Source organism: Heliangelus exortis, chromosome 7, assembly GCF_036169615.1.
Source record: "Heliangelus exortis chromosome 7, bHelExo1.hap1, whole genome shotgun sequence".
Taxonomy (NCBI): Eukaryota; Metazoa; Chordata; class Aves; order Apodiformes; family Trochilidae; genus Heliangelus; species Heliangelus exortis.
The window spans coordinates 30,001,028-30,024,643 of NC_092428.1; the positions used below are offsets into that span (position 1 = coordinate 30,001,028).

The window sequence follows — 23,616 nt, forward strand, 5'->3', positions numbered from 1 at the left end:
AGAGACAGTATTTAAAGAGGTAAAATAATCTTAAATAGCTTTAAAAAAAATGAATTCTAACTTCTGAAAAATAAAAAAAACTACTCAATTGTCATACTAAGCTAGACTTCAGTGATTTTTTGGCCAGCTGGTTATTTAAATTTAATTATTTATTTTATTTAAATTTAATTATTTACAAACTTGGGCCATGGAAGGTGGAAATTCTCTTCACCCAGATGTGTATTGTTATTTACTATATATTACATAATAATATTACATGCTGGAGGCATAATTTTTAATCTCTGAAAGGCTCTGCCTGAAAGAATATTTCAACAGCAATGGGAGTGTTGTGAGTAAATGTAAACAAAAGTTTTCTGTTCTGACATACTTTAGACACAAAATAATAATAAGCAGTGATTTCACAGCTTCAGCAGTGAGACATTTAATAAGTAAAAAGCCTAAGTCTACAAAGGGTAAGAGAGAGGGTATTTGGGCCAGAGACAGCATGCTTGACACTATTATTTTAGACAAATTCATCTGTATAACTTCAAATTCTGTGTTTGCCTACCCTTTCTGGGGAAACTTAGTTCTCAAGGAGTCATTCTTTCATTAGTAACAAGAGTAATTACTGGTAACAACTGCAATTTGGTAGTAAAACAAAATGATGGCCATTTTTCACTGTTAAGTAACATGGTTCTTAAGTATTTGTGTAGATCTGCCCTGCCTAATGCAGGGCAAACTGCCACATGATGTTCCTCTGGGCAGCCAGCTAAAGCATCCCATAAATGTGTTCTTTATCATAGAAATTAACACCAAAAATATAGGTTTCAGGAATGAGCTCTAGTAAGTAAGAAATTACTTATGCAGATATAAGAGTTTCCCATCAGTTACTAATAAATATACATACAGTTTTTCTCAGAAATAAATTATGTTCCAAATTTCTCATTCGCTTAATTCCTTATAATTTTGGTTTAGGTAAAGTAGGGAATGACAGACAGAGATGGGTAATGGAAATGTAAAACTTTGTAAGAAGCTCAGAGGAAGGAAGGAAAGGAATCAGGGTGAACAAAATTTGACTCAAGAATGAACAAATAGTCCTAATAGTAAACTCCTAAAGGTAATGATAAAGAGTAAATATCCTATATACTATATATATCCTAGGATATATCCTATATGATATATATTCTCTAATTTCTGTTAATGAGAAAAATGAGCTACTTTGTGAAAATTAGTTTTAAATGGAACTTCTGGAGTGAACACAAGAAGAATTTTTCAGCTTAATTATGCGATGTTTCATTTTGGAGATATATGACAGATTTTACCATCCTGAACCAGAAGATAAATTATTATCAACTTATCTCAAAAACAATGAGGCTTAAATATGACTTTCAGTCTTTTACATTTTTACAGTGATATGAAAAACAGAGGTTGTTTGAAAGCATTAATCTGAATTCTGAAGTTACTGAACACCACTTTTTAATTTTTTTTTATTTTATTCCTACTATAGCTTTCCCTCCTGAAACATGGGTTTTCCAACTGATGATGTATTCCTTACGAGTGAAAGGTTTTTCTTCAACTTTTCATCAACTGTGAATATTCACCTGTTCAGGAACGACTGATTTATCAACTCCTTGGGTATTACTTTTACCTGGTACAAAAAAAAATATACAGATGAAGATGGTGGAGTTCTTTAACAAATATTATGGTCTGCACCTGTGATTTTTCTTTGATTAACCACTTCATGTAGACACATAAGACTAAAAAACTTTCATGTCACCTCTTTAAGAATGCTTTATATGGAAGAAAAACCGTCATCAGCCCATAAAACTCCATGCACTTAAGAGCAGCCACAACCAGCAGACCTAAGAATGAGCCAGACATTATTTGTAGTCAATTTTTTGGTCCTTAATATCCCAGATGAGTTATAAGCTTTTGGGAAACAGTAAGAAAAAAACAGTTTCTCTAGTTTCAAGCTGTCAGTACACATGGAGATTTGTCCTTGGGAGGGAAGAACACCAAGAATCCTCACTGGCCACCTAAAAGGCTTGTTAGCTACCTCCATAGGAATGGGATTGTCTGTCTCCTCAAATTACTAAGAAAATGAACAGGACTGAGAGCACCTACTGTGCCTGTTGTAGGGGTGGTATGAATAGAAAATTTGGTTGTTCCCAGGGTCAGTGTGGTTTGCTCTGAAAATCTTCCTGAAATCTGTTCCCTGCCACTTATCCCTGTAACTTATCTTTGGTTTAAAAATCACAGCAAGTTTTGTTCAGCTGTAAGCTGGGTCTCACTTCAAAAAAAATAAATCTGAAGCATTTATGTGTGGTAAATCTCCCTCAGCTTATCCATATTGGAGAATCAGAACCCTGCAAGCAGATAGTTGCAGGAGGACAGATTTTCATTTCTAATTTATCACTAGTATTGCTTATTAGCTCTGCTTATAAGAGTTGAATGATTGCAAACATTAATACAAATCTTTGAGGAAAAATCCCTTCTTCTGTAGCAGTGAAGGGACTGCAGCAAAGTCAAGGGGGTCGGAGGATTCACAGGCTAAGGCAACAGAGTGGAGAAGATCCAGTCAATTCCATATCAAAAACTAAACTGTGAAAAGATTTGTGACTGGTGTTTAGCCTTTAAATATTATATACATGATATCCAGATGCTCAAGCAAATGAAGTCTTATCCTCTGTCACCTGGCTCCTCCACATTTTGTGTGGAAGTGTTAAATGCCAGAATGATCTGATAGTTCCTGCAGCTCCTTGTTTTGTGCCTGCTTTGATTCACAGAAATGAGGAGGTTATTCCTGTGAGGAAAACAAAGGCTTCCAGTGTGCACACTTTGTGACAATGTACATACATGCTCAGTCCCAGGGGACACAAAGAAGAAGTACAAATATTTGACAATAGAAGATGAAACAATTGAGTGTTGTCAAAGGAAGGGGATGTGTCCTTTACCACCACCAGCTTTATATGGAGACTTCATGATTTTGCTTTGTTTCCTAAAAAAGAAGCTCATTTAAAAAAATCCAGATTATAAAGAGGTGACAAAACTCTGTCTTGAAAATTAGTGAAATAAGGCATGTGAGGGAGAAAGGTCTCAAAGTCACACTAACCTTTAAGAGCTCTCTCCACTGTCACCCAGACACTGGGTTTTTTGGACTTCAGCCACAGCAAATTTAAACTTTGCAACAAATCTAGGTCTGGTGTAGCTATCTGTGGATGATGTTAATAAGGAAGCTTGTGCCTCTGTACTGACACAAACATGGTCAAGTTTTACTTCACAGCAGTTAATTCAGAGTTCAAAGCTTTCATCAGATGCATATTGGATATATTATGCAGACAGCATTAATAAAGCTTCTCTGACATTAATTCTCTAGCAATAATGTAGTAGAGTGAATTGCATCCCTACTGAAATACTGATGGTTTCTTTGTAACTCTGTGCTGTCTTAATAGCTCTGGGCATGCCTTCAAAGGCCACAAGAAAGCAGAGAATTAAATACATTGCAATATGAATCAGTTTGCTACATAAAGATGTCCAGGATTCAATCCCTCCATGCAGAGAGGAAGTTAAATGAACTTGACAAAACTAGGTTAAGGCAGGACAAGGATTAGGGCGGCTCAGAGCTTGCCATTTGGAGGAAGTGAGGTTGGGTTGGAGGAATCTTAAGAGGAAATCAAGGCCATAGTTATTTTACTGCCTTTCTCCCATCCCAACAGTCTGCAGTCCCGTGTAACAGCCTCCTCTGCCTGTCTGCTGAGCTCTGTGAACAAACCAACACTGAACTAAGCACAGATTTAAGCCATAATATTACATATTGGGCAGAATCTGATCGAGTGAACCAGGAGTGATGTCCTGGGTTATGACATTAACAGTAAGTAGGGCTTTAAATGGCATAAGTGTCTGAAAGGGGGGTTGGTATACATACTGCAGAAAGTACCCAATGTTCATCCTTTATGCAAAGATTACATAAATGTGGCAAGCTCCGTGCCAGCACGGCTGGGCTGGGATTTACTTGCCCCTGGACCAGCAGTTTTTAGGGACAGGTCTTTAGGAACAGCCGCTATTACCCCCTATGATTTTCTATATATTTATCTATTTATTTTTGCCTCCATCGTTTCGGGAGAGCGGATATTTCAATATATGTCAGAGAAGAACCAAACGCCGACCCAGCTCCTCGCCCGAGCTGTAGCGTGCCCGGGGGGGGGGGCCTGAAAGCGGGCACGGTGCGGGGGTGCCAGGGGATGCCCGGGGATGGCAGGGGACGGCTCTGGGCACCGACGAGCGACGGGTTCATGTCTCTCCGGATCAGGATGGGGGAATGTGGCGTTAAATCCGACAGGTGAAGGGCTCCCTTCGTCCATTGGGAGCAAAAATCTCCAAGAGCGGGAGAGGAGGCGGCTGGTGCAGAGGTGCCCCGGGGAGGGGTGGGAAGAGGAATGGAAGGGAGGGGAAATCCCCAGGATCCCCCGGCCCCCGTGTGGGGAGACACCGCGTTAGTCACCCGGACCCTCCCCCTGAGCCGGGCTCCACCAGCCTGGCGGCAGCACCGCTCCCCACAACAGTCCGCACATCGCTCCCGCCTCGCCGGCGGGACGCGGCTCCTCCCTGAGGTTCTGGCAGCTGCGGAGGCTGAAGAGGGAATGGAAGGGCTCGGGATGCACCTGGGAATGCTGTGCGTCCCTCGGGACGGAGAGGCGGGCTGCAGGAGGGCGGTGTGAGGCGGACGAGACTCCCCCGAGCCCCCCTCCTCCCCCGGGTACCCCCGCACCGTGCGGGGAATGAGAGGCAGCGCCGCGGGGCTGCCGGAGCCCACCGGCACCCATCATGCGGGAGCTGGCGATCGAGATCGGCATACGGGTCGTGCTCTTCGGGGTCTTCGTGTGAGTACCAGGCCGGAACAGCGGCTGCTTCAACTTTCCTCCATCCCCCCCGGCCGCTCTGCCCCCTCCTCACCCCCTCGTCCCGCTCCTTCCTTACCCCACGGGCGCGGTGCCGGCTCGCCGGGCCAGTGCGGGGTCCGGGGGTGGGGGGCGGCTGCCTCTCATCGTGGGCTGGCGGCGGGTTCATAGCCACACAGCCCCCCAGGGAAAGATGGGGGTCGAGTCCCCCCCCCGCCTCCCCTCTCGGGAGCCCGGAGCGAGGGAAGCTGCCGTTTTTTTCCCGGTCAGGGACGCGAGTGGGTCCGTGCCGGGCGTGCGGTTTGCCCCCGGGATGAGTCGTTGCAGGAGCAGCAATGGGGATTTTTTCAAAGAGCCGAGGGGCCTTTTTATTGGAGAAATTACTGTTTGTGAGAAAAGTGTGAAAAAGCGACAAAAAAAATACCCTGAAACACCCGAAGGAAAAAAAGAACCAAACAAATCAAAAAAGAAAAAAAAAAAAAAAACCCAGAAACCCCAACCATCAAACCTGCTGCTGGTTTTGTTTGGGTGATTCCAGTTTCTGCTGTGAGGTCTCATCCGGGAAGGCTGTGAAGGCACCTAAACCACTGGCTCGCAGCGGGTGAGCTCCGGGGGAAATACGGCACCGATGATTGGGGCTGGGAAAGGACCCGGGGCTGGACGGGAGATGTGCTCTGCTGAGATTGGGTCTGAGGAGCAAATCCACCCGCTGGTATGTAGGGAGGAAAGTCCTGAAAACCTGGTTGCTGAGAGATGTGCAGCTATTACTGCAGGAATGCTCTTTTTGCCTTCTTTAGGAGAAAGATGCTTATTATTTTGCTGTGAGTACTTCAGGCAGGCTTCTCCTTTTTCTTTCAAGGCTGCATCCACTTCTTTCTGGTAGTTGTTTTTTCTCCATGCATTGGAACAATGAAAAGTTAGGCTCTTTCTGTAAGTTTGTATTTTGGTTGCTTAATGTTTAAAGATGAGAAGATGAGTGCTTGCAATCTTTTTGGTCACTCAGAAGTGTCACAGAATTCTGGTAGCATCTGGTTGTTTGTCTGGTTAAGGATAGATCCTGTTCACAGGTGCAGGCAGTAACAGTATATGACATCTATTACCTGGTGATACTGATTTAGAGCTGGTGATACTGGAATGCTCTGATGCAATTAAATTTGTTTCTTTCTGAGTATCTCATGGTTAATGAATAACTTGCCCAATATTTGAGTTTTTTCTCAGTGCTCTTGAATTTCTCTTCAATTTCTCTTGAATATTGGGTAAAGTTTTTTGATTTGCCAGATTGTTGGTAAGTATTCTCTTCCATTAAGGCTGAACTTAGAGACCTTCAAAAACCTGTAAGGTATCTTTGATACATTTCACTTCAGTTGCATCTTACTTTGTAAGTAGACCTACTACTTTGAACAGAACAGTTTTATGCAATAATGGAATTACAGAGCAAACGAAGACCTCAGAAAATTATATTTCATCAGAAGCTCTCCCTTCATTACAGCTGAATGTGCAATTCATCACTTACACCATCCAGTAAGATCTCCTAACTTATTGCCATTCTGTGTAAATTATGCCCCAGTCTAAGGAGTGGTTTCTAGGTTACCCTTGTCTTCTGTCCTCATTTGCTCTCTAAAACAATCTGTGATTTTCACTAGTCTTTATGCTGTATTTCTAAAATTAATTTGGCGCTGGCTAAAGGAAATGCTTTTGGTAGAGGCACCGTGATGCTGAATGGCAAATGACCACAAAAGCACTTTTCATATTTTCAAGTAATTCAGCTTCCTCTTTCTTGGAATTCTGGAGATTAATTCTGACATCAGAAGATGTCGTTTGGAGCATTCGTTAATATCCAAAAGTGCCCATGTTTTATTCTAAACTCACATCCAGGTCAGTGTTTCATGAAGTATTGCTTTTTATTTGTAAAGGATGCAAAAATCTCTAACTAGACCAGAATAATGTTTTTTATATTCAGATAAATGCCAAAGTAACCTTTTGCTATTGAAAGAATACTCAGTATTTTTCTTTTTTCCAAAGAGGCACTTACTCATATTTTGGAACTTCTGTGTTAAAAAGGTTTAAATTCTGTGATTTCCATGGTTTCATGGACAGCCCTTGAAATAGGTCTTCAAGGATGAACAGTTACTGGTGAATTTGGAAGCCTTGGGACTGGAATCCAGACGGGAGCAATGTAAGCTGTACTGCAGAAGCTACTTCTAGGAATAAGAAGGCTCTGCAGTTCCCATTTGCCTTGGAAAAGGATGCCATTAACATCAATATGATGAGTTTAGGTCTGAGACTATCTCTGTTGGGAGTGCCAGCTCCAACATAAATATTTGTGCACCAGGAACTGGACTGCAGAGAATTAGTTCATTCAGAAAAAGTTTGATGACTTTAGGTGACCACCAAAGTGTTAGAAATCTGATATTGAAGATAATAATTTCATAGCTATTTGCTAATAGTGAACCATCTGTGCCTCCCAGATGTCTTTTTAGCTTCAACCTACTGATTAAAGTAACTCAGACTAATATACTGGTGTATTTTGTACCATAAAATGCAAAATAAAAAAAGGTGCCTAATCCATGTTGTAGTTTTGCTTGGTGATAAATGTCATTTCATCAAAATGGAGGTGTGAAAACTTCTGTTGCTGATCGCTGAAATTGAATGTATTGCCAATTTGAATGTATTTTACAGGAACAGTTGTCATAGTTAGCAACTTTAGTCATTCCAGCAAAGACCAAAATCCCTACTTTTTATTTAAGTTCTCTCATCATGCAGATGTACACCACTCCTAGTAACACAGAGTTTTGATGGTTGTGTATTGGTTTGGATGAATTCCACAGACAGGAAGGATGATAACTACTGGCTCAGTTTAGATCTTGTGTTCTTAGTCATTGCTAAGCAATTAAAAATGAGTCTAAACATTGAAATTAAGCAACTCGAGCTTCTGTGCATGTTTAAAGCTCTATGCTGAGGAGCATGTTAGCCTTCAAGATTTCCTGCTATTGAAGAAAGGATTAGTTAGGAGAGATTTATTAGAACTGCAGCTGCCTGAAATTCAGGAGTGTGAAAAAAAACCCAAAACAACCAAATAAACCATCCAAAACCCAAACTGAAGCAGTCAAAACTGTGTGATAAAGACTTTAGTAGGGAGGTAAAGAGGTGTTATTTCAACCCTCAGTTTATCCCCGTTCCTTAACATTAACATTAACATTCATTTTTAGTTTTCAAAATATTTAGCCTTATACCTTTCACCTGGGCTGAACTTATCCCAGTGAGCACAGATGGTTTGCTGGCAAAGAACACTCTTATATTCTAATTTTACCATTACACTGTTATTACTCTATGCAGTTTCAAATATTTTTTCAGTTAAACATTGAATTTAATCAATTTGCCATTTATGCTTTTGGTTTTTCAGTGGGGTTTTTTTTATTTATTATGATATATTTGCAGCTACAGGATTGGATTTTTTTTAAGCAAAAATCTTCATGTAAAATCTCAGAAGTAGAAACAGTCTGTTGTTAATTATAATAAATAATTATTCTAGTATTATTAATATATATAATATAATAATAACCTGAGCATGCACTATGTTATTAGGAAAAAATCAAACAAACAGAATAATTGAATTAGTGACTTGCCTCTCTGTTTTCATCTTGTACTTATGACTTGGAGCATCTTAAGCTGCCCAGTTAATACTAAAATACCTGACACATGGTGAGTTTTTCACCTGTTCCATGTGCACAGTGATGTCACTTACTGAATGCTTGAATAAAGCAAATTATTTTGACTGTGTTGGATTTATTTTGTTAAGGTAACTATAAGAAGACTTATGAGCAAGTCTGATACTTTTACACAGGAGTGATGCCCTTAGAACTACGGTTTTCATCTGTCCTAAAAAAAAAATTAATTGGGTGGTCTTGGAACTGCTAGTGGGTATGTCTGAGTTTTTTAGTATCTCCTACAAGGAAAATCTTTTCATGTGTTTCAAAAGTTTTAGAAGACATTTGTTGTCTTGTAAGGAAAAGTATTTGCATTTCTTGTAGCAAGTATTTAGCTCAAAAACTTGTCAACAGGATATTTGAGTGCTTGTCTAATTGATAAAAAAAGTCTTCAAAGGATTGCTTCATCAAGCCTCGACCTCTTCAGTAAGTGTGATGTGATTAAAATATAAATGTCATTTAGAATAATCGGATAGCATCCCCACAGCACAGTCTTATTAGCAGCATCCCTTGGGAATAAATGTTTTACCTGGAGGCAAACATATATGGATGTTCCATTCATGTGAATGCACAGGACTGGCTAATGCTGATATCACTGGTGTATGTGTGCCAAGCTCAGACTCTGGTTCAAATAAATAAAAGCTGATTTTGTGCTTTTTGTGTTTCTTACAAGTTTACAATATCAAGATTTTAATCAAGTTATGAACAGGAAAAAAAAATTTAATTTAATTTAATTAACCTTTCACTTAGATTTCTTTGTCCTGGGTGGTGATCTGAATATTCTGCATGTTGCTTTCATAAATGATATGTATTTTCTTGTTATCACAGACAGAAAATCAATTAGCTGTAGTGAATCCACAATGCTGCAATGTCTCTTTAATCTTTTCTCACAATCTGTGCTTGCCTTTTCCCTGTAGTATCTCTGGATTTTTGGAGGATATGCTGGCCAGAGAATCATGAGATTCGTAGGTAATCTAAAAAAATGGAAGCGAAAAGAAATCACCAGTTCGAGACTGCTTAAGATTTATTTCTTTATGTTGGCACAAATGCAGCCAAATTACTCAAATCAGTTGGACCAAGATTTCAAAGCATATTTTAAGCCTAGTCCTTATGGCTGAATGTTTCAAAGGAGGTATTTGGCCCTGTGAACTTCTCAGACATTTTGTCCCCTATGTTCTTGATTTGAGTATCCCATAATTCTGACTCTTTGGAACCTTATTTTTGGCTTCTGATCTTATATGTCTTGGCCTTAATTTCTCTGTACTCTTATTTCTCATCAAGGAAAGGTGACTAATAATGATTTAGATGAGAAATTCTTTGTTAGTAACATGTGTGGCCAGTATCTTGACCCATTGAAAAAGCTTGGGGCTTTTCCAGTGTTAGTTTCAACAGTAATAATGATAGGAGGTGAGAACATCAACATATTTAATTAATTTAATTTTACCTGTTTAAAGATAGGTTCTGTGTTGTAAACTATAATTTAGATGATACTAAAATGAGAAAAAAATTAGTTTCATGGCCCAGGTGGAAGTCTGGTTCACTGGGTATGGTTAATGCACAGTGAAGATTAAGACCTGCTATAGGAGAAGACCTTTGTCTGTCTTGTGTTTAGGACCAGAGAACATCTTTTAAAGGTTGCATCCTGAGCTCCAGCAGCAAGAACAGACTTGTTTCATTGTTCAGCAGTCTCTCTCAGACCTTTGAAGTGAAGGAAGAATGAGAATGCCATGGAGATTCAGTAACTTGCTGAATGCACCTGATTTATCGCAAAGGAACCCAAATTTTAACTTTGTTCAGCTTTCTCCTTGAGAGGCCACTGTAAAAAAAAAAAGCCTTGAATGCCTCTTGTGCCCAGTGTAATATGAAGCACACAGCAAAATGCCCATGTGCCTGTCCTAATATCCATGAAATAGTTAACAGAGTTACCAGTTAACAGAGGCACCTGGTACTTGGTGTACTGCTGAGCTGAAGCTGCTGTTTGCATCATTTTTTAATTTTATTTATTGAAAACTAAGGTGGGATTTTATTCACTTTGATAACAGCTATTCAGGAGAAAGTGAACCTCTCTTTTTTTGTGCAGCCCCTTTGGTCTCTGCAAAAGACAGACAGTTTTACAGGCTGTTGTGTCAGTACTTTTAAGTGGTGGAAAGAAGTTTATTTGTCTTCCCTGAGTCCCAAGGGAAAAGCAGAAAAGGGTATTTAATGGCAAGAATTCTAATTGTCCTGTCAATAGCATCCTGTCCTGTTGGCTAGAGCCAACAGGGTTTGCAACAGGTGTTTCCATAGTAAGTGGCTGATAAAGGTTACTTCTGCAGGTGTATTTTGGAGGAGTGAGAAAGGTGGTGAGGGGTATACTTGACCTGAGAAAACATAAAAAAAAAAAAATAATTAGACTGTTTAATCTAGAAATCTGAGTTGACATGGAAGGAATCTTCACATGTAAGCAGCTTCTATTAAGGCTGTATGAGGATGGCAACTGCTCTTGACATCCTTTGGAAAGGGAAAAAAAGATTTTAAACTTGGCTGGGTGTGAGGAAGTGCAGTGTAATGATAGCTGAGGGCTGTGATGGATTACCTGGGCCATATATAGAATCTCCTCCAGTGGAAATTTTTAAAAGCAAGTTAAGTCTCTTGGGAGTATTTTACATAAGTTTTGCTTTGCTGCATGGCTGTGAGGTGGCCTTGTGAGATGGCAGGAATCAGCTTAGTGGGTGGAGGTTTCTGCTGCCTGAGAGTGTCCTGGTGTGCAAGGAAAAGTTGGAAGACATTCAGGAAGAATTTCTTGCAAAAGAGTTTTGTCTCATGCTGACGGGAAGAAAAGGAAATCATGTTACCAATTTAACATTAATTTTAATATTAATTTTAAACATTAATTTAACATTAATTTTTAATAGCTAGAAAATAACAGCAAAGAGTGAGCAGCAGCTGAGCATCCCTTCTGGCTTGAGGGCAGAGCCATGCCAGGTATCACAATGTTAATATTGAACAAGATGGACAAGATTTTGGGGAAAATGAAATGTGAGGTTAGGTGAAAGGTTTCACTCTGCAGCTCAACGTTTGAGGTTACTCTGAGTGAAAAGTTTTACCACTGCTTTGGAAATTTTAATGGAGTTGTCAATGTCAGCTCAGAAATATTTCCCTTTTGAAGGGAAACAACAGAGGGAGAGTAACGTTTGATATAAAGTGCTATATTTTCATTAGCTGCCAATTTTCACTAATAGGAGAACAGATCTAATAGCCTGACTGTACTGTTGTGGCCTGGAGAGAGACGATTAATTATTCCATGAATCTATTGTCCAAGCTAATTTATAGGAGTGTAACTATTGCTATTGGACTTCAGCAAGTAATATAAAATGCTAAAATTGATATTCCTACTCCCCTTTTGAAAAAAATAAAAAAAAATAAAAAATCATTAATGCTCTGGAACATGCAGTTTTCCAAATGGTTTTAGTATAGTTGGATTTGATAGTGAATATCATTAGGAAGGTCTCTTTTTTTCCTCCCAGAGATTAATGAAGTCATTGCATACAGCAACTGCAAAGGAAAAACTGGAAGAAAATAGCTTGTAAATTTGTATTACATTTAGTGAATAACTTGGCCAAAAAAGTGTCTATTTATTAATACTGTAGTGCTTTATTTTACAACTTACTTCTTTCAATGCGATTTTTATTGAAACAAGTTTAATGGATGCCTGCACAGAATATTTCATTTCAGTTTGGTTTAAAATCATATTTTCCTGCTAGACCAAAGATCAATGTTTGAATTTCACATAGAGAAACTTCTGATCAAGCCTTCCAGATTGGTCCATAAGATTTCTCTCTTTCTCACTTCTTTACAAGCATGCAGGTAGGAAAATAGAAGAAACTATCAGACTACACAGCTCTATCACATTGCTATGAAGCTGGGATAGTTGTCCTAGGAACTGCTGATGGTTTGGCTGAAAATAGTTTCAGTTGTAATAAAAAAACACTAAAAAGATCAAAAGGAAATTTTTCACTATTTGTGGTGTATTTTGCGTTGATTTTGTTTAGAAAATTAAAGCCTGTATACAAATTCTGCTTTTCACCTAAAAATAATTTACACCTTTAAGCTTCTGACGGGTGCATCAGTGTTCATATACCACTGATTTCCCTCCTCTCCCAAAACACACATTAAAATGACTTTTGTGAAATAGTTTGTCTCACAAGGTATGTTTATAAAAGTCGAGAGGCAATAATTAATACCATAAATCATGGTTTTTATTAATTTAAGGGAGAAATAATGCAATGAAAACAATAGCAAAGAGTTTTCACTTTTTTTTGGCATGATTTCATTCTACTTATTTTCTCTGTTACAGTCCTGCATCTGTGCTGGGCTGTTTTGGGTCTTGTACATTGGCACCAGAAGTAGCAGTGCTGACCTGCTTGACCTGCACCACTGCTCTGGGAGCAGAGATCACAAGAACTGGGCTCCTTTTTCACCTCCAGGAGCATCTAAAAGTCAAAATAAATATGGGTCTTTTTCAGAACAGTTTATTTTTTTATTCTGCTGACCAGAAAGCAAAAGCTGCTTCCAAATATTCTGCTTCTGTAGGAGAGAAATGATGGTGGCAAGGCTGTGTCTAAGGTAGTTAATTATTTTAATAATTATTTAATTAATTATTATTTAATTGACACCCATTTTCATTCCGATTGAATGGGAATAAAAGTTTTCTGATTGGATAACTTCATTCTGGCCATAAAGATGTTTGGTGATAATTAGGGCTACTTGGATTCAAAGTATTCAGCCCAGGAGCAAGGATGGCTTCGATGTTTCGGGATTCTTTCAGGCTTACAAGGAAAACTGCTCATACATGTTCAGATAATGCTTTCCCTGGATGTTAAAAAACTTCCAGATGTCATTGCTTCTGGATTTCAGGGAACGGTGGCTGCTCTAAGCAGTGTTTGGAATAACCATGGTAGAAACACAGTCAAAGGCTCTTTCAGGGTATTTAGGCAATGTTTCATTCACTCGTTATTGGTGGATGGTTTCATAAAAACAGTTATTAATCCTTATTATCACAGAACTACTGTACATTATTTTTTGCCTTGATCAGTCTGTGATGACGTGCTTGCATATAAATTGTCTTAAAGGGCTACATGCTGTAAAATGGAAATTAATGTAACCCGGAAGCGCTTGTGTCCTCAGAAAAGAAGAAATCTCTTTAGGGTAGTGTTGTAGGCAGTAATTTTTGGATGTCCAAAGCAACCCGAAGAACTCGGACACCCGCTTCCCACTGATGTTTTTAGTGGAATTTGGGCTCTCGTTTCCTTGAGATTTGCTTTGAGAATCACTGCGAAGGACTCTGGAAGTTAAGGGAAGTCCTTTTGTGCATTAAATATGTGTTATCAGGCTGAAATGTTCAAAATCTTGCTTGTTAAACTGTGTTGGATGAATAGGTAATCATGGAGAAAATGTCAGGCCAAAAAGTGAACACTAAATTTTCATAAGCTAAATTCATAAGCTTCCTAAGTTGCCAACCTACTACTAGGGGAGGTTATGTGTTGAGCCTGTGTTTTCAGCCCTAATAGAAAACGCCTAGAAACCACTTTGCTTTATCCAAGGTTTTCTAATAACATCTACTAATTTAAAGCAGCCTGTGCTGGCTTTTGAATAGTAATAGTCTGTACTTTTGGTTAGGATGAAGGAACATATATCATTGTCAGGCAGCTTAGAAGCCAGTGTGTCCTCATGACTGTTTAATAGAGTAAAAAGGGAATTGCCTTCAAGCCAGTGAAATATCCTACCCAGTCGCCCCAGTGATGATAGAAAAAAAAGGAAGAAAACTATTCTCTCATGAGTCTTGGCATAAAAATTTAATTATCTCTTTCCGAAAAGAAGAAAAAAAAAAAATGATTTCTTTATATAGTCACTTTCCTCTGTTTGCTTTGTATTGAACACAGACAAGATCTACCTCCTTCTGTGTCTTTCTTTCTCCAGTAGGGATTTTGAAATTTTTTACCCCAGTTGCAGCAATACTTTTTTTTTTTTTTTTTTGTATGTTTCAGCACTTTTGAATGCTGTTCTTGAAAGACAATCAGAACACAAGTAAGCGGAAGAAATAGATACAAATTGAGATTTAATAGGTAGTGGATAAAAGCTGCTATTATTAAATATAGTAATAATTAAAACAATTACTATAATTGATTGATTTATTGCAATGAGTTTTCCTTAGGAGAGTACCAAGTTAGTGTATACTAATCAGAAAATCAGTCCTCAGGTATTATTTATGTTATTTATTAGAGTTTCATCTCTTCAGCACATGCTATTCTGCTCATAAAGGAGCGAAACCTTGTGCCTTAGCACATATTGGCAATGTCATAGTATGACTCTTCTGTGAACTGGGAAACCACTTTTGTTTAATTTCTCACATTTAAACTCTGATTTAAACTCAAGTATATTATACTTGAATCTTAGTTTTCAAGGACACAGGAAACAAAAGAATGAGAATAGCCCCAAACCTTTAACTCTGTTGTTGGCATTTGCTCATAATGTCAAACATCTTAATGTCAAATTAATTAAATCTCTGATCTAATGTGATGTGGTCTCCAGAAGTGCACTGATGCAGGGATATAGTCTGAGCACCTTGAAGCATAAATATTGTTGTATTGTTTGGGTTTTTTGCAGTCACCAGCAATGCTTCAAGGCTTGGATATGTCAAAAACCACATAGCCTCAAGGCATTCCTTGGCTTATTCATCAGTCCCCGAGCTTTGAGAACTCCCTCAAAAGAGGCATCAGGCCAGCAGATACCTGAGGGATCATCTCACAGGAGATGTGACTGGCTGGGAGACAAAGTCATTGGCACTCAGCTGCTTTCTTTGATTTCTTGTGTGCCCACTCATGCCTGTGCTTATCTACTTATCTGTGTTGAGATGACAATGGGGAAATACCTCCAGGCCATGGATCTTTCATACATCTTCACAGCAGAAATTATTGCCTGGGCAGTAGAGTTATGAATTTTGCTCTTCACCTCTCCCAGGTGACAATTGCTGGATGTCATCTCCAGGTCTGTGATTTTCCTTGCCCACAGAACCCTTTCAACCAGTAATAACTTGCTTCTAGCTACCAACAGGCTGAAGCTTACTTTGAAGACCGGAAGTAAAACATTACATACTTTAGGACTCCTGAGCTGAAATCTGGAATTAAAGTTGCTTTGAAAACCATCTAGAAAAGAAGCAGTCTAGTGCCTTTATTTTTCTAGTTGAAGAAAAAGCTGTAAGTGAATTCTTCATTTCCTGGAAATAGTCTTTTCTGGAAATGTTTCCTTCTTTCATGTCTTACAAAAGCAATTTTTGGTTTTTTTAAACTTAAAAATTTTTTAAGTTTTCATTTTGAAAACGCTGAAACAAGTGTTTTGATACTTCTAAAATTCACCTTGAAGCTTCTCAGGAGCAGGGACAGACTCTGGATTTGAAGATGAATGTAATAATAACAAATATTCTCCTTGCAGTGCTAGGCTCAAGTTGCCAGAAGTAATGCACAACATTAAGGGAAAATTAACTATTGGTACAAGTTACAAGACTGTTTTTAACTTTTTTGTGCCTCAGATTTTATGTTTTTTTCTTTTGGAAGAAAAGGTTTGTTGGGCTTTTTGAAGCAGAGAGAGCTTTGTACCTTCTGACTGGTCGAAGTGTGTGCTGTAGGGTACCATGAAAACACAAAGAACACCTCATCAATCCTCAAAAGGGATAAAAAGAAGGATTTCCTAAGACCTGGAAGACCTAAGTTAAGGCTTGCTGCTGCTTAGGAAGTTGCTGACGTGGTTGGAGACGTGGTTTGAGAACTCACCTTCCCAGGGGGGGTGTTGCATTTGTGTGCTTTAATATTACAAACTGCTTTGAAATTTTTCTATTTACAAAGTCAACTATTGTGGCTGTTACTTGTATAAAACCTGGTTTGGGGGGGGGGGTTAAAGTTGTTGGCTTTGGGACATTTACAGTAAAAAAAAAAGTTTTGAATCACTGCACTGTCGTGTTCTGCCTCCATGGGCTTCAGTAGGTGAGACCAATATGCAGAATACTGCTCCCTGTGTCTTCTCTGAGCAGCGGTTCTTCAATACTAGAAAATTAACCTGAAATGAATAATGTTCATTAAAGGAAAAAATTTCCAGGGATTCTAATAGGACACCCAAACTAAGAAGAGTTCAAGAAAAATGAAGGACACCATGAAGAAATGAGCGTGATTTAAATGAAAACAATTCATTTAGTCCTAAAAAGGTTTCCAAGCTTTTTACTACAGTCAAATCTATCAATTCCTGCTTCCTATTTTCTGTGCTGAACAAAATACACCATATACCTGCAAAATAATTTATTTTGTACCATATAATGTAACTTAATAATTTTTTTTGTAATGTAACTTAATGTAATGTAACTTAATAATTACAAAACTATGGTGATGTGGTTTTTTTGCTTTTGTTTTTGGTTTTTTGTTTGGTTTTTTTTTTCTTCTTAAGATATCTAAATGACATGAAAACTGAATTAAACCAGTCTGTTTTGGTAGAATGAGACATTTCTGGCAGAACTGAGTTCTTCTTAAGCTCCACAACCTAATGAAAATAAAACAAATATTTCTGTGAGTCTACCCTGGTTTAAGCAGTTAGTCTCCTTTGGAGATATTCTCTAAATTTAACTTTTTTTCTCAGTAGAAGGAATTGTATGGGCTTCTTCTTTTTCTCCTTGCTTTGTGATCCTGCAAATAAATAATGTTATACTTCAAAGTCCAGACCTTGACGTTTGAAAGACACATTTTATATTTACTATCTGATGTACAGGTTCTTCAGTATAAAACATCTAAAGAATGATTCTCCTAACCCCACAATAGGCTTTGCATACTTTTCCCACAAAAAAAGAAAAAAAAGAAAAGAAATGGACAGTTTAGTGATTAATAAAATATTGTATTTTATTAAAATTTATTTAAAATTATTTTACTTCATAGAGAAGTTCATGTAACTTTTATAAAGTTGTAGCATATAGACGTTAAAAAAATAATTTATCTGAGGTTATATTTGTGAAGGCTGTTATTACTAAAAAGCAGTGAGGTAAGATAATGTTATCTACTATACAGATAATTGAAGCATGTTATAAAATGATTAACTTTGGGGGAAATTTTAAGTCATAAGGACACCTTTAGGTTTTTTGATCATCATTTAAAATGGTGAAGATGTTGCGTCTTTAATTGTTATTTTCAGTTTTACAGAATTTTTGGATCCATTCCAGCGGGTTATCCAGCCAGAGGAGATCTGGCTGTATAAAAATCCCTTGGTGCAATCAGACAACATTCCTACACGTCTTATGTTTGTAAGTACTAAAGGTTTATTGAACCTTTTGGTCGTTTGGTGGCTACAAGCCAAGTGCATTTTCATTTGGGAAGCAGTAGGAAACCTCTCAGACTGCAGGATGGGATGATAGAGAAACGATTAGGGAAGCTTTTGTTTTTAGCTGGTTGTGGGACCTGACAAAAACTTGTCATGCTTTTATTAGGCTAAGTACTTAAGTTTGGGAATCTGATTTTTTTAAGGTATGAGATATTTGCCTCTTGGTGCCAAAAGCATCCTAAATATCCTCTGCTCTCACCATTCTCCTGGCTCTCCCCAGCATATCTCAGGTTGATACAGACTGGCTCTTTGACCTCAGTGGTTTGTCTGGTTATCAAAAGTTGAAAGTCTGTGGGATGGTGGAAGGAATTACTTTGCCTACAAATTGCCTTTATCCTCCCAGTTGAAACGGATGTGGGATGATGGGTGAACAAGTTGGGAAGAAAATCATAATTTTCAGGGGGGTTTTAATTAGTAGCTTCCCATGGTGTTGATGTTCAGAGAAACTGATACATCTCTCTGGAGAAAGAGTAAATACCTTGTCTGGGAGGGCAGCCTGAAGTCTACAGACTCTAGGAGAAGTAGGATGCTTTGGGGTGAACTGGCACAGTTACTGTGAATCCTCTTCCATAGCGCAAATTGCTCAGGATAATGGGGATGCTGTTCTTGGGAATCAAGTGAGTGCCCTGGTCTTGCAGATACCTTCTCGGGATCCTTGTAGGAGCAATCCTGTCCTACAAACACTGCTAATAAAATGGTTCTACTTTACCACTGAGTATACTTGGAGATATTCAGGTATTCTGCTGGTTTTGAACAAAATCAAGTGGTTGGCTCCACATCCAAATGAAATGAAATGTACCATAAAGATGTGATCTTCCCAATGCATTCAAGAAGGAGGGTGTGAAAGAAATCAAAAAGCAAAATAAAGAGCATCTTAAAATGTCAAGAAGTTGGTGCTGGAGTTTGTTATGTTGAATAGGGTCTGACTGAGAGCAGAGATGGACTGCCTTCTAGGGTGGATCTGTCTGGATCAGTGTATGAATTGTGGGGATTTTATAGACTTGCTTTTTCATTTTTTTTTCATTTGGGAAGCTGGCATTTATAATTGCAACTTCGGGCAATACCAAATCAATTATAACCCCCAGTTTTGTTACAACTTGAATGCATTTGTTGCCCTGTAGTGGCACAGACAAATCTTTCCCCTTTGCTTCAGGTCAGGAGTTTGATAAAGATCAGTTTAAATGGAACCAACTGGAACTAATTATAAATCAGCTGAACTGAAAAGGAATTGATGTGCTCACAGATGATATTTGTTATCTCTTACAGGCAATCTCCTTCCTTACACCACTTGCAGTAATTTTTGTGGTGAAAATAATCCGGCGAACAGACAAGACAGAAATTAAAGAGGCTTTCCTAGGTAATGTGTGTCAGACTTCAAGGTGGAAAATGTGTGATGGCTCTCAGAGATTGATTGCAATTGCATGCTAAACCTCAAAGAAAATAAGTCTCATTTACAGTCCATTACAGTGGTTTTCAGTGCAGTTATAGTTGCAAGGCATCTCACAAACCCTTTTGTTTTTATGTCTTTTTCTAAATGTGCAAATGCTGCTCACAGCCTGGTTATGAAGGGCCAGGATTCAATCAGCCAAGAAGAGATCATCTCAGAGACTTTTCAGATGTCTATTTTTTCTGTCACAGCCAATGCTATTTCTTTCTTTTTCATACTTGCAGCTATTCTAAATGAAAGGTTTGATTGGAAAGTCCTGGGAGACTCAGCTGCTCAATGGAGGAAATTACTCCTCTCCTTGTTTTCTCTGACTTTCTCCTGGAACTGACTCTTCCTCATTGCAAAATCCGTGCTCATGGCTCAGCTTTCCTAATCACAAGCTGATGTTCAATCTTAACCTGCCAGTGGAGTTAGAGGTGCACTTAGTCCTGGGCTCTGAACAGCCCTGGCTGGGTTATGGATGAGCTCTAATTACAGCTGTAGGCAGCAGATTCAAACAGAGGAGCAGATAGGGATGAAAAGCCTTAAAATGTTTCAGCTAATTCTTTCTGCACCTGTATTTTGAAGTATTTTAGTGATAGATGCCCAGATCCTCTTTAAGTAGGTATTGCCAACAATCTTTTTGTTGGCAGTATGTCTGAAATATGCCTAATTCTGAAATTTTCTCTTACTGGCTAATTTACACTTTAATTTATTGGCCCTTAGATCATAAGGTCTTGCCTTATCTAAGACATGGAAATGGCACTATCTATCTGCCTTTGAAAAGTTTTTAGACAAGGCAGGGTTTCCCTATCTTGTTCTTTCTCCAGTTTTTCTAACATGAGTGTGAAAAGTTTGTAGTTTTGCTTTGACTGCTGCCAGTCATGTTTATGAAGTCTTGAAACGTCCTATAGTGATATCTGCTGACAAGTCCATTCAATAGAAATAAATCTGATTCATAAAATGCATACAGTCCCAGTTTTGAGTTTCTCTCTCTTGTTTAAGATGGGAAAGTGGCATTGCTGGTCATATGGATTTAACTGGGGAAAATTTCAGTTCACCATTCATTCCCCAGAAATAACTGAGAGAAAGCAATTGAGAGGCAAAAGAGAGCATGGGACTGAGTGGTCACTGTGAACACAGGTGTTGAAAGTGAAGACTTTTTTGTACAATGTGCATATCTCTGTGACTGACTTGTTCCTTTATTTTTGCTGGCAGCTATAGCTATAGTCTGAGAAAACCCTTGGTTTTGCTTTGATGGAAGACCTCCATTCTTTTTATAACTTAAAGAAAAATAGATCCTATAACACACATTTTTATGATCTATAATATCCTCAGGCAAAGATTTTATGGAGACAGGATGAGTGCTGCTGAAATGCAGCATCTGGGGCAGCAGTCCAATGAGAAAATTACTCCTGTATCTCTCACCATCAAAAGTTTTATTGCTGTAACTGTTCTGCTGGAAATCAGAGATTTGCCTGATAACTTTTTTCCCAACGGGAAATAAAACTCAGTGGTTCTTGTGCTGTAATGGAGAGTCATGGTGTGGGCTGCAATATTAAATCAGTTTTAATCTAAAAGGAGTGTGTGTACTGGATCCAAGTGCCACTGAAATCAAGGCAGAGATCTCCACAGGCTTTAGATTAGGTCCTTTGGGAAGTCTGGGGACTCAGCATGCAAGGAAAATCAGAAAAAGATGATTCAGTGATACATGTTTTTTACTCCACTTTTACTAAGAAAATTGGTTGGTCCTGGCAGCAAATGTGAGGGGGAAATGTCTAGGTTTTTGGTCAAAGCACCACATGCTTTTGAAAGAAAAGTCAAGACATAATAATTCCAGTTCTAGGAAAAGGCTCTTCTTTAGACTGAAAGTGGACTTTTTAAAGTATATTTTTAAGTAAATATTTATGTACATATATATACATATACACATATATAAACACACATAGATGTAGATATATGTTGCATATGGATCTATACAGGAATTCTGCTTGACCCACAGAGAGAAGGATTTTCATCTAATATTCTGAAAAAAAAATGCTAAACAAAATACATGAACCTCTGATAATTGCTTCCTTCTGATGATTTATGCCTGTGCAAATGGTGTAGTGGGAAAAAAGGCTTTGCATAAGGAAATCAGATTTCTCAAGTGTAAAAGCAGAAAAAAGCCTGTTCTGTTATTATGATACTCTGGGGTCTGTCCTTGAACTGGATAATAAGAAATAGAGTAGGCTGCAAAAATCATTCAGTTGCCAGGCCAGTAAAAGTTTCAGTCTGTAAATTAAGTTCTGTAATGCTGCAAATGATACCTTGGTATTGAGGTTGTTATTATGTTTGTTTGTTTTGTAGCTGTTTCCTTGGCTCTGGCTCTGAATGGAGTCTGCACAAACACCATTAAATTAATAGTGGGGAGGTAAGTTGTGTCATGGAATAAATGGTGACCTTAAGTGTTAAGATAAATGAAAGATAAATGCAGACGTGCAGAAATACAACACAGCTTAATAAAAAACTGACTGCTCCTCAAAAGCATCTGGGATCAGAACAGTGTAGCTGTCCCTGCCCTGGTGCAGGTGTTTGTACAACTTCATGATGTAAGATCCAGCTGTGGCAGGGATCTGTTCGTTTGTTTGAGCTGTTGGGGAATCCAGTCAAATGAGGAATTCGAAGGAAAAGCTGCGAGAAGGAATAAGGTCACAAAATTGGCAACCTGGAAGGGAAGACTCAGAGCTTGAAGTTTAGATGCCAGTAGCATGAGGCTGGTGAGATAGGAATCAATTTTGTGAGTCTCTGTATCCCACTGCCTACTTTTTGGTTGAAGCATCTTGCTGAAAGTGGTATTTTAGTTGACACCAAGATCCATGGTAGAACTAAGTAACTAGGAGCTAAGTATTAAGAGGACTCCTAGGTGGGCTATTATTTAAGGAAGCAAAAATTTGAATTGAGGTCTCAGCAAAGTACTATCAAACAGAACTCTCTGGAAAATATCCTTTTTTTTTTTTTTTTTTTTTTCCAAATCTTTTTTTTTTCCTGATTTCTTCTGAAAAAAAACCTATATTTGAGTTGAATTCATACACCAAGGAGTCCAGTGCTGTGTTTCAGGAAGGAAACTGAACACTAAGGAGTTCAGTGCTTGTTGTTCACCTGTCTAGCAGCACTTGGGGAAGCAGGATTTGTATCTGGTTTCTTGTTCCCTCTCTGCTCCTGGCGTTGGCATTGGCAGTGGTGGTCTTTGGCACTTTTATTTTGAGTGCTTTTGAGATGTAATTAATCTTTACACCATCTCCTTCAGGCAGACGTGAGCTCATTTTGCCTGCACCCCAAGCCACCTTGTTGCTCTCTTAGATTTTCTCTGAATCTGTGGTCATTTGCCTTGCTTCTCTGTAGACAGCAGGTGTAGGGCCCGGACAGTGCTCGCCCCTCCTGTGCCCAGTTGGGGCTAGCCCAGGGGCGCATGCCCAGGTTCGGCAGGGTGTGGTTCCAGCAGGTCCCAGAGCCAGGCGGATCGAAGTTAGTTCTCTGATACTAGCCTGAACCAACACTAGCTCGATCGACTCTGTTCGCGAACAGAGCTCGCGCCCATGGCGAGATTCGTCTCACGCAACATCTGGTGCCGAACCCGGGCATGCGCCCCTGGGCTAGCCCCAACTGGGCACAGGTGGGGCAAGCACCGTCCGGCCCCTACACCTGCTGCCTACACTTCTCTATACGGTTTATTAGCTCAGGATCACTAGGTGACACCAATCTAACCTCCATGCTTTCATTCAGCCCAGAGCTGGGTCAAAAGAAGCTCAGAGGTTTGTACAGTGCAGTAACAGAGACAGCATCAAGGCTGGCATTAGAATTTGGTGGTTGCTTTGATGCCAACCTTGTAGCCAAAGTTTTAGCCCTCTTCTCAGCTGCTGACAAGACACTTGTGGAGCTTTATGGGCTTGCTGTGCTAGTTTGGTCTGTCTGGAAGTGCTGTGCAAGATTGATAGCTCCAGGCAAGGGTAACCCCATGTGTTTATTTTCAGAGCCAGCACTGGAAGCTTCCCAGAGAGACTGTGGTTAAAAATGTGACCTTGAGTTCATTATTCAGGGAAAACAAAGCATTTCTATTCCAGTGTTAAGGCACGAGCAATGAACTCTGTATGTAATAAGCAGAAAATGTACTAATCACTTTGAGGTTTATCTGTTACTACAGATTTTATATTTTTCATATCCATGGTGTTTT

The 23,616-nt window shown here is 39.0% G+C and overlaps 1 protein-coding gene across 1 annotated transcript in view; it reads left to right on the plus strand.

Moving 5' to 3' along the window:
• The first annotated feature begins 4,495 nt into the window (after positions 1-4,495).
• Positions 4,496-23,616, plus strand: part of PLPP4 (phospholipid phosphatase 4) — a 38,261-nt gene continuing 19,140 nt past the window's right edge. The window contains exons 1-4 of the mRNA XM_071749546.1: positions 4,496-4,859; positions 17,792-17,900; positions 19,244-19,334; positions 21,753-21,816. Of these exons, the coding sequence (XP_071605647.1) occupies positions 4,804-4,859; positions 17,792-17,900; positions 19,244-19,334; positions 21,753-21,816 (320 nt within the window). The 5' untranslated portion in view covers positions 4,496-4,803. The remainder of the gene's footprint in view (positions 4,860-17,791; positions 17,901-19,243; positions 19,335-21,752; positions 21,817-23,616) is intronic.